The sequence below is a fragment of the Cariama cristata genome, unplaced genomic scaffold, assembly GCF_000690535.1.
Source record: "Cariama cristata isolate BGI_N322 unplaced genomic scaffold, ASM69053v1 scaffold20053, whole genome shotgun sequence".
NCBI classification, from domain to species: Eukaryota; Metazoa; Chordata; class Aves; order Cariamiformes; family Cariamidae; genus Cariama; species Cariama cristata.
The window spans coordinates 49,174-61,034 of NW_009609197.1; the positions used below are offsets into that span (position 1 = coordinate 49,174).

At 44.4% G+C, this 11,861-nt stretch overlaps 1 protein-coding gene across 1 annotated transcript in view; it reads right to left on the reverse strand.

The window, feature by feature from the left end:
* The window catches only part of PCBD2 (pterin-4 alpha-carbinolamine dehydratase/dimerization cofactor of hepatocyte nuclear factor 1 alpha (TCF1) 2), a gene marked incomplete at its 5' end in the record, with an annotated part of 20,513 nt that extends 10,669 nt beyond the window's left edge, over positions 1–9,844 (reverse strand). Inside the window, one exon of the mRNA XM_009697467.1 lies at positions 9,713–9,844. Coding sequence (XP_009695769.1) covers positions 9,713–9,844 — 132 coding nt within the window. The remainder of the gene's footprint in view (positions 1–9,712) is intronic.
* Between the last annotated feature and the right edge of the window lie 2,017 nt (positions 9,845–11,861).

The following is an 11,861-nucleotide window of genomic DNA, read 5'->3' on the forward strand; positions in this document are numbered from 1 at the left end:
ATGTGATCCATAGTTCACCTAGACCTCTGCTGCATCTCCTGCCATCGGTATTCAGAAGAATGGCTGGAACAGGTCGTGGAGACACGGACAAAGGCAGCTACGTTGCTATGTTATTAAGAATGAAGTTCACTTAACTGCCAACAATTTAGCCAGACAACTTACACTTAACATTTTCAACTGTCTTCAGACCCCTCCGTCTGCTCCAAGCACTTGCCTGGAAGTGGCAGAGTACATCCCAAGTGCAACATTTTGAGAGGTTCCATGGGTTTTGGTTGGTTGGTTTTTCACTAAGACACAAGGCTTCCCCTGGACAACCCACACCATTTGTACATTGGTACATCTGGAAACGGAGAGATGGGCTCCCAAGGGGAGACAAATACTGAGTCCTCCAGTGAACGTCAAATTTCTTTTAGAAATTCATATGAGCATATCACAAAGGGAAACGCTTTGCACACCTCTGGTTTTTTATTAGATTGGGCATTACAAAACACAGGCATAATCGCAACGTCCCGGGCTTGTACAGCTAACAGTATTTTTGCTTGCTACAAGCACCCACCCACTGTATCACGGAATAAAGCTTCTCCCAACCAGGGATACCTTGGTCATACGCAGACATGTATTTAACTGCCTACTGTTATTCTCATCACAGCACGAGGAAAAAAATCACACTAGATCATGAAATCAGGACTTTCCCCTCTGATCCTAGGAATAAAAAACGTTTTCCTACAAAGCACCCTTAGCAATAAATAAACCCAATGGTGCGGTGCTGACTCAGCACGGGGCTCCCCACTCACCAGCGCATTCCCCACCAAATCCCTCCAAGACATCGCAGCCAGCTTTATGTTTGCCCAAAGCAACTTTTCATCTCAACCCAACAAAATTAAAGGAAGAAAAGGGCAAGGGGAAGAGGAAGAAGCGAAGGTCTCCCCCCAAAAGTCTACATGAAGCGAGTTCGCAGGTTTATAAAAGAGGAATAAAAAAATGACTCTCGCCTCACCCTGATAAACTGCGGCCCTGCCAGTGGCTTTTCGGAGCAGATGTAACGTTTTAGCCAAATGTGATTGTTTGTGAAAGAAATAATTCTGATCAAAACCCGAAATTGCAGCCAGCAGAAGCACTGCACTTCGTCACGTTAATCCGCCCTGACGGGGAGCGGCGAGCGGAGATTCCTACTGCGAGAGGAGCAGATGCGAAAGGTCAGCGCTGGCCCGCGACTTCAAAACCCTTAACGTGTAAAACAGTGTGCATTAAAGCCTGAAACGGCTCACCACGGGATTAACGGATGTCCGCTAAGTGGGTTTGATGTGCTTTTGGTGAGTAATGGTTAATTTTTAAATAGGGGTGTTGTAGTTTTATTTTAGTTTATTCTGCCAGCCAGAGTCCATTTTTAATTACAACTGCAGAGAATAATATCCCAAAGCGTGTCTCTCCTTCATGGGAGTACCAGAAAGTGAGAGCTGCTGGTGTAAAAGGCAATTTATGGTTTGAAAACATGGTCAGGCACTATTCCAAAAGCAATGGGATGCAAAAGGTTAAACAACCAAGATAGGGAGATGTGCTGTTTCCATTTAATCAGCATCTTTCCAGCACCCCCATGAAAATAAATTTTCATGCATAAAGAGTTGCAAGACGCCAGGCTTCCTTAACTGAAAAGGTAAAAAAATTATCCTGAGTGACCACCTACTTCAGAAAAGGCAGCGTCAGTCTCGCATTTTCCCAAGCGAAGGTGTCCAACTGAATTCAGAACCATTGAATTTTCCGTTAATTTTCCAAAGGTGGTGTAACAAGGCAAGAGCCCAAATGGTAGTGAAAATCAAGTTGACTTGCACACATTTGCTCTCTTGCGGTATGAACGTACGGCAGCCCTGCCCGCATGGCTGATACGACGTTTGTTCTGTTTAATTCAAACAGAATGAACAATCAATTTGTGCAGCTGAAAAAACGGAGAAACATTTCTTCTACTCCAAATCTACAAGACAGCTTGTGAAATCCAAAAGGCATTTTGACAAATAATTTCTTTCGCGCTTTCAGATCAATGCATGCCACAAGCGTTAAGGCAAACGCTGTAATAATTTTTACTTGAGTGATAATAAATCCATCTTTTAAGGAAAGCACTTGTATTAGAGCCAACTGGAGAGCAGCTCGAAGGTCAGCTGGGCAGATTTAAGCAGTGGCCTGCTCAAATGGAGATACAACAGGTCTACTTGGTGGGGAAAACTCAGCAATCAGAAGCACCCCTGCCCCCAATAATTATAAACAATAAAATAATGGTTTATTCTAGGGAGAAATAATGACTGAGCTCTTCAAGAAACCTTCAAGCACCCCTAATTAAAGTTAAGTCACAAGAAAAATTAAACTGATGCAGCTTCTACGACACCTGGGATGGGACACCTTGCACAATGGAGATGGACACATGTCCACTCTGAGTCTTCAATTTAAACATGATTAATTTTATTTAAATACTATTAAAGCTGTGACATTTTAAATACTCCTGGCGGCCTGATACCAGTGGTAGTGCCGTGACGATATTAGAATGGTGACAGCGGAACTGTAACGGTACTTGTCACAGGCAGACGGGACACGAGGGTGGTGGGATCTGTACCCACAGACGCCAAGATACCCCGCCATAGGAAGAGGAGCGACCACTGCTTTTATCAGCCACGAATTTCCCATATGCATTACAATTGTGAAGGCACCGAAGGACAAAACGACACTTCCCAGACATAAAAGGAAAGGCTAATTGTGAAAGACTTCAAAAGACGTAAGAGGCTGCTAATGCACTAAGGCAACTCTATTTAAAACAGAAAAATGTTGCCAAGTGCAAAACACTGGTCTGAAAATATTCTGGAGCACAGGCTGACTGTACATATGGTTTTGTACCCCGCCAGCCATGCTGGTCATGAGAAGAAAATAAATCCATTATTTCCCAACTCCCAGCACCAAGGATTTAATTTCTGCCCAGACGAAACCCAATTATGTATTTCCACCGCTATGGGCTTCGCAACTTTGCAGAATTTCCCACTGCTGGCTGCCAGTTACCTGGAAGCATCACTGGACACGGGACATGCTGACCAGGGCACCAGTGTCATCTCCTCCTCCTCCAAGGCCAGGGAAGAAGACTCATAAGCCTCCAAACCAGCCCTCTCCCCAGAACTTCTCCTTTCGTTCCACCCAGACCCCCCGCTCCCTGCCTTCCGCCGGCAGCGGACCACGTCCAGGTCCCGTAGCCGCACCCCGACCCGCCGACCCGCCGACTCCGAGGCGAGAGTGTTATTAACTCAGTCAATCACAAGAATAAGCTCGAGGAAGGTGTGACCATCCAGAAATCATGTATTAATTACCATGCTCCGCTCCAAGGCACCTGAGCCAGGCCATTCACTCCGTTTCAGCCCGCAGGTTAACCTCTGCCAGTCCCGAAAACTTCACTATCAGTTTGTAATAAAGGAAAATGTCAACAGGCAGATACGTCAGAAATTCATTATTTTCAGATACAAAGATTTTCTCAACTCTGTAAATCCACTCATAAATAATTCTGATTTATTGTAAATCGGTTATTGTATTCATAAACGCAGGGAAGTTAGTGAACAACGTAACTACCAACAGAAATACTTTCATAACTTTGCAGGTGCACAAATCATAGCATATGGGAGAGGACTCAAAGGATAATGGAAAACGAAGCAGTTTAGGAAAGACTATATGAAAACCAGCACCTACCTAGGCGGATAGAAAAAAAAAAAAAATTTATTTTCATTCAACAGGCAATCTAACGCAAACCTCTAGCAGAGGGAGCAAGCGGACCGACGCGACATTAAAAATAGCAATTCCTCCCCCAAAGGAACAAACACAGGTTCGTCTTTTGATTAGCGCAAGTGACAGTCAGGGGCTGAGCCTGCTCAGGCTTTGAGGTTAAACACAACCGACATAAGCTGCACCTGAATCCAATCAGTCCCCCGGCTCTGAGAAGATTCACACGCGAGGACTAAATTTGTCACAAATGGGTTGGTTTCCGATCCTCCTGTAGCCAACTTGCTTTATTCTGACCCCCATTTAACAAATCAACTTAATGGGCACTGGGAGTGCTATAAAACTTAACAATGGAGTGATTTTAACTTTTAAAATATAGTTATGAAGCAAAATGTTGGAGAGCTCCTTCAATACTGGAAATCAAATTAAATCTAGACATTTTTTAACAGTCTTGACAGATATAATCCTAGTTACCATGTAAATTTATGGTAAGCTGCTGTGATATTAGCCACAGGTGCTACTTTTAATATATGGCCCGCATCTGGCTGGGAATAAAAATTTCTCAGAGGACTGAAAATGACCTCACTATCAGACAATGGAGAAGAAAAAAACCACAAGACCGCTGTGGCATATAAAAAGCTGGAGATGTGGTCCACAACCCAATATTTAACATAAAATTCATTTTAACTCTGCAGATTGTAGGTTAAAGGATATTATGTTTTCAATACGTAAAAGGCGTGGACGTATTTCAGCCAAACAGCCAAAAGATTTAAGTACATAAAGCGGCAATGAAATACACTGCCTACATATATAAAAACAAATTTTCCAGTCTTTGATCAACGCTGAAGACAAAGCAACGTTCCGGGAGTAGAAACGGGAAGTATTGACACAGATTCCATTACAGGGACTGGCACCAAGTACCACCATCAAAACAAATAAAGAGTATTCATTGCATGTCCTACCAAATTTGTTCGGATGTGTAATTGTGATAATACAACAAGGATGATCAATTTACAGGGGTAAATCTGAGCATGTCTCCCTACAGCTAAAGGAAAATAACTGGCATTTCAATGAGAGGAAAAAAAAAAAGAGGCATCTACTGTAACATGCTCTGTCTGCTTTTTTTTTTTTCCCCTGGATTTCAAGCAAGCAAGCTAGGAAATTTGGAAAGGAAATGCAAAGTGAGAATGATAATTTATTTAATAGTTCTAGATTTTCTGCACATCTTTAAAGAAGTCCTCAAAAGCCCAGACTCCAATTGCAACGAAACACATGTGCTTCTACTCTCGCTGCACATCATCCTCCAAAGCGTTTCCTTACCGTCCCCTCCACTCAGGCTCATCTTTCGCCCGTGTCCTGCAGCCCCAAAACACAAAATGTATTTAAAATAGCTCTGAAAACTCTTAGAGCACTTGATTTCCTGTCATTTTATAAAATGACGTTAGCGGTCTTATGGAAACTTCCTACATGAATTTTTTTTTAAAAAAACCCAACCTTAATTAAAAACTTACCCTATAAAAGAAAGCAGCTGTAAATGCTGAACCTGACCATCAGCAAACTTGCCTACCTTTGTAATTTCCTAAGTGCGTTTTCTGCCTTTGCGTGATTACCTAAGGAAATGCAATCACACAGGCAGTTGCCCCTTAAACCCTCCGGTCAAATCCAACCAACTTTGACAAGAGACATGGAAGTCTCAGAGTTAAGATGTTCCTGCAAATTTAGCGAAAATGAGCAGCTGGGTCAGGGACCCAAACGGAGCGCTCAGCACCCTCACTTGGAGCCCCTCGTAGCTGCCCGCTGCCCACCCAGCCCACGACCGGGCTCAAGACGAATCTGAGGGAAATTCAGATTTTTAAGCCAGGTCTGTCCCCTTTGCAGGATCACTCCTCCTGAGCTGTACTGACCCAAAATGCCAAGAAAATCCCAGGAAATTCCTAAGATACAGCCCAGGACATTGAAGTCCTCAGCTACCCTTCCCTCCCTCGATGGCCAACTTTTAACATTAGTCCCAACGTTCCTGCAGCTTCTTTTCCAAGTCTGCAGAACAACAATTGGGAGAAGTTACCGGCATGGTCTGGAGACATAAATTAACTTTCTATCCCGATTCCAAATTTCACTTGGGCAGACTGGAAGCAGAGGGTTCGCTCCAACGCTGGAAGGGAAATATTTCGTTTCAGCAGCACAAAGACACGAACGGACATGAGCGTGCATTCTTGATGCTACACAGTGCCCCAAAAGCCTTGCTAGCCACTTTTCTCTTCCCTGCAGACAGGGGAAGAGGCCCTGAATAAGCTCCCTGACGTGGCTGCGAGGTTTACGGAGGCTCACCGGCACCCAGATGTGTGGCCAGGCTCAAGACTTTCCACGGAGTGGTCTGAGCCCACCTGCTCTCCAAGACCTTGCTCACGGCCAGAGGTTTCTGCCCAGCACATGCTCCTCAGGGAAAGCACCTCAACCAAGGGGCTCTGGAGCCTGCGCACCTGAGCAAGGGTCCTGGAGGTAAAAGACTCCCATTTGAACTCATCGCTGCCTACCTGCTGTTCAACAGTGGTGACAACACGTGGTCATTGCAAGGCAAAAGGAGGAACAGATGCACTGGTGTAATCGGCACATCTCTTCTAGACAAGGCGCTCTCCTCTACGCTTGAGTTGTGTTTGCATTTTTTCGCCCACCACCAGTGTATTTTATATTTTATACAAGATTCATAACACCCCTCCACCAAGAGCCTGTCTCACGCTAAAAGCAACGGGAAGACGGAGCAGCAACCCAGCACCAACACGGCCCAGTCCAGTCCACCAGGACTGGCGCGTGGTGGGCACCCACAGCAACATACCTAACAAAGGGCTTCCCGCTGGGACCCCAGGCTGGTTTCCAGCTTCTTTCAGAGAACTGTACCTCCACAGCCTATTTTCATGAAAATGTATCTTCAGACTAACGAACAGCACCAGTGTTTTCAAGTTCTGGGTTACAAACTAATTCCATAAGCCAGAAGTGTCATTAGCTTGTCAGCCTTACAAGGGCAGCCCATTGCTGATCGCTTTTAACCGAGCTAATCTCAGCCTGAAAGCTTCAGGAATCTAAATAACTCTTGTTTCACAGAAGTTTCATTTCATTCTCATGCTGAAAATAATATACATAAACCAAGCTCATGTCTACACATTTGCAGGACTTTATAATAAAAGTTGTGTTTATATTCTTAACATCTGTTGACATACACAGACTTTGTAAACCTGGCATAGATTTGAAAGCCACAGAATTTTCCATGCATCATGAACATTATCTGCAAGAAGCAATAAAAGAAAGCAATGAATACATTAATCATACCAATATCATCTGCAAAACATAAATCTGAAATACCTTTCATGTCAGCTCAACTACTTTTTTTTTTTCTTTTTACACACCTGATTTTACACCATCTGTAAAAGGGCAGCAGGAAGATCACCGAGGAAATGATATTTCTCAGTCCTTTGACTTCTACTAAATACTTGCACATTAAATACTGTAAACAGAATATTTATTAGGTGAAATGAAAGAAGTTGTACCTACAAGTTCAATTTTTTTCATTGCAGGACTAAATTCTCCCGAAGTACAACACCGGTATAGCTCCGCTTTTGTCATTTGCTCCCTAGGTCGTAATAAACACAATATTTACTAACAGTCATTATAAACGTAATCATCACTAAGCATACGTGCATAATTTTAATTTACTTTCAGCTTCGACTTATCGAAAGGCAAATACTCGCTCTCTAATACCAGCTCGGGATCTGCACGTTGAGCCCTTTCCTGGGCTGCGGTAACAGGAACGGCTTCTGCTCTCTCCAACTGCAAACGGGGACACTGCAGCTAGTTCGTAAAAACCAGCAGGTGAAATTCTGCCTCCAGACATTCCCATACAACCTTGACCCAAGCAGAGCTGCACACAGGACCCACTCGCCCAGCCTGGGCTCCCAGTTGGGCACAGAAAGTCCAATTCTGAAGCCAATTCCCAGCCTCTGCTCTCGTTTCTGCCTTTCCTGATATCCATGAAGGGCAACCAAGAAGGAAAGAGACTGCACTGATATCCCCGCAACAATTCAAGTGGCAATTTTTTTGAGTACCCTTTCTAAGATGACATGTACTAGAAGTATAAATGTATACTTCATCATTTACTAATGAGTATATTTAAATACACTCAACTTCCTATACCGGTATGCACTTCATCAATCTTCAAATTAGGAAGACATATGGCTACCTACCTATGTTGTAAGGTAAATCCACACAGTCAAAAAACCATAGCTTTGTAAATTTTTGCCAAAGCAATGGGTTTTCTAGATATCTGCTGGTGCAGTACACTGATTTGCCTCTTGACCTGTCTGTTGGCACACGCCTAAGTCCATCTGATCAAACTGACTTATTTATTTACAGTGTGCAAAACCACTTTTTAATTAACTTTGGTGAAAAAAAAAAAAAGTCATTTCTAGTTGTGCTGAACCAACAAAGACTTTGACCAAGCCCTAGCAGAGATGCTGTTTCATGAATATTGGAAGAACAAAGGTTGAAAATCTCAATTCTTCCAAGGGTTACTTCTGTCTCATCGGTGCCAAACGTGCCGGTCTCTCCTGGTGGCTCCAGCTCCAAGCCACCTGCGCATCTCACCAAGGTTTCATGTGAGCTCCCTCCCATGGGCTTCCCTCCTTTGGTGCCTTCTGAATTATCTGATACAGTTCGGTTTTGAAGTGCGATTCAGGAAAAATGTTCTCAGAGGTCCGGACATGCTCCCTGGACCAGCACCGTCCTGCTCGTGAGCTGGATTTTTCTGCAGTTTCTTTTCTCTTTTGCTTTCGCCCAGCTCAAAGGGGCCGGGAGCACCTTACCCACCTTCTCTCTACTGCCTGGCCTTTCCTTACCATGACAACTACTGTCTGAAACAGCAAAAAAAAGAGCCAGCCATACAAATTGTTGTTTATCTGGCTCACTGTGATTTCCTAAAAAAATCCTGGTCTGGGTTTAGGCATAGCCACGTAAATAAAAGAGCTCAGAGCCCAGCTCCCGGTCCCTACGCACACCAACCTTCCCACGGCCTCCCCAGCCCTGGAGCTCGCTGCCTCCCTCCCGTAGCGAGGGAAAGAACCAGCTCAGCGGCAGCCAGCGCCCGAACAAAACCCTGGGCTTCCTCTCCCACCCGAGAAAGCGTTTCCCTCTCCTTCAGAAATAAAACAGAAGGGAAATGCACGCTCTTGGAATGTGACTTTTTTCTAAGGAATGTCATGGTTCCTCAGAAGGCAATTTTTTTAGGGGAATGTGGCTGACTGCAGATCTCGAGATAAATTTCTAAGTATTTCTAAAGCGAGTTTGTAACTGATGTCTAAGATGTGTTCTTGTGAGTCTGAGACGTGGCTCAGGATCCTGACCCCAAATAACAACCCAACGAGGTCTAACCAGCAGTCTGCTGTGCCGAAGACACTGCGACATCAGCTACTACGATTCATCCAAGAATATATTAGAGCTCTGTCTGCCTGCTTAGAAGCTGAAACGTATCGTATCTTCCCCACCTTATACGCCAGAAGTTTCTGTTGTTATATTTACCAATCTGTCTGAAGTTTTTCCCTGACAAAAAATGAACCCCACTGTCTATCAACTACATATTTCCAGCATTCATTTATGAGTGCTAGTAATGAAAAAAATCAGGATCAAATATTATGTCTAATCCCATAGTACCAAGCCTGATCTTGACCATAATATTATAATTAAGAAATTTATATTAAGAAATATTAGAACAAATCTACTTAACAACTACAAAACAGAATTAATGTACTCCACCTAATGAAATCAGAAACAGAGAGCAATCTGTTGAGGCAAACCCAACAGGGTTTGGCCCCACAAGGATATTCCCAAATTTCTGCATATAAATATTTTCCCATCAGGATGGTATGGAAATTAAAGCAATTACATTTCCTTCATATTAAAAGAGGTACACAACAATAATTACCTGATTAAAATTTTTGAAATTGAACTCTTTGTAGATGGCATCTCTTTCGCCTAACTCAGACCAGCCCGAAGCTTTGAGATCAAGTAAAACTTGGCTCCTCTCCTCTGTCGTCAGCCAGTGAGACTGCGAAGACTATTGAGGAAAAAAAAATAAAACATGACACAAGTGAGACTGAGGTTCTCTTTTGTACGACAATAAAAAAACCGCACGATGAAATTGTGGTTACGTATTGCAGAAAGGTAAGGAGGTGGAAAATTCACTGTACAGTTTCTTACTGTTTATAATTTCACAGAGCAGCTTAACTTAAAAAAGCCAAGAAACACCATTTCTGTTTGGTCAGTTAAGTTCAGCTAAATACTTTTGTACCAAACTAGCAAAAAGCAACAGGCTCTTTCACAGGAATGAATACGGACGCCAGCATACCTGCACCCATCCCTTCTGCATCTGAATTCTCCAGATGCTGTCACTCCTGAATCAATTTTCAAATATTCCACTCTGGCATGTAAATAAAGGATTACTCACATCATATGATAAATGCACAACTGTAAGGCTAAAAGGGATATCGGGGAATAGCTATTTCAAAAGACAGAAGCAAAACGGGAGATTGTATTCTACCTAGCTTGTATTTTACCATTCCTAAGAAAGCAGGAACGGATTTAAAGCTAGCACGCACCGTGGAGCTCCACAAGCACCAAAGAGCGTTTTAGCTGACAGTGAAAAGAAAACAACCCTGGCAATACAGACACAATCACGAGAAGTTACAAGTTACTGGTCTAAGCACTAGGTTCTGCAAAGCACCTCTGCTGAAATAGGTCTAATTTGAAGCAAAAGGAGTCCTTCTGAAGCCACAGGCAGCACCGACGTAACGGATGATGCTTTGCTTCAACATCTCAATCGGTGCCTGAACCGCGCACGAGGCCAGAGCCAGACCCGCAGGGAAGCTCTACGGGGCGTTGGGAAGAGGTTGGGTATTTTTCCCAAGAGCAGACCAAGGGCACGAGCGATAACTTAGCCCCTATATTCTAACAGACGGGTCTCAAACTCAAATAAAAAGCTTTAAGGGGAAGAACCTTTCTCCCCAGCGCAGCAAAACTCCGATTGTTTTAGGCTTTACACCAGCAGCTAGCACAGCTTTGTGAGGACTTCCCCCAAAGGGCTGAGCCATTTCGCTCCAGAGCATCCCTCAGACACGGGAGGGGTGCGAGGCCCCACCGCCAGCTCAGCAGATCAGAGAACCTGTGGCCTTCGCCAGGTGATGCTGGCAGCTCCGCTACAGAGCCCGGCAGGAGCCCCAGGGCCACCAGATGGGGCTGCGAGCCCGAGCAGAGCCGGAATTAACGCAATTAATGCGGCCTGAGCCAGGCGTTAAGATGCAGGATGGCCAAGGAGCATCATTTGCACCAATAATAAGGGACACAAAAAAAAAAAGCTCAAACAGCGTAAATCAACCTAACAGCATCACTGCCGCAGCTCGCGTTCAGTTGGATGCATGCAGTCCAAGGGATGGGTTTTACAGGTCCCAAACGGAGCTGATTTAGGCTCTTTATGCTTCAAACACAACTTTGGACTTGCAAGAATACAAATAGCGGATTCGTTGTTGCTCTAACCGCAGTTACAGGCATGCATTTCTTACACCCTTCTTTTTCCAAGCATACACAAAAAAATCACCAAAGCTAACGGCTGTCTTGAAATGTACCGTTTTATCTGGCACGAGATGGAATTAGTAGGTTAATTTACAAGAAATCACGGGGGTGGGTTTTTTTTGAGATAGCAAAGTCCGGGACCGCGACCAGGAGGCAGCACAAAGTTCATTCCCCTGGCAGGCAGCAGAGACGTTCTCCGAGAGTTTTAGGGACGTCGCAGGTACCTTCCTGAGGCCTCGCTTGGACACGCAGGCGTTGACGAGACAGCGCTGCGACTTGAAATTACATGATAACAGTTTTTAATAGAAATACGGAGACCGAGTTTGATGCAGGCCCCGGCATTTTGCTCAGGACTAGGTTGCCGAGGCCGCGGCCCGAGCTAGCCCCTCCGAGACAGCACGACTGCGTTCAGAAAGGTAGTGGAGAGCAGCAGGAACTTGCTTGGAAAAGGAAAAGGAGAAGGTGGGAGATGCCGTTTGCGTTTTCACAGTCACGCACCCACGGCC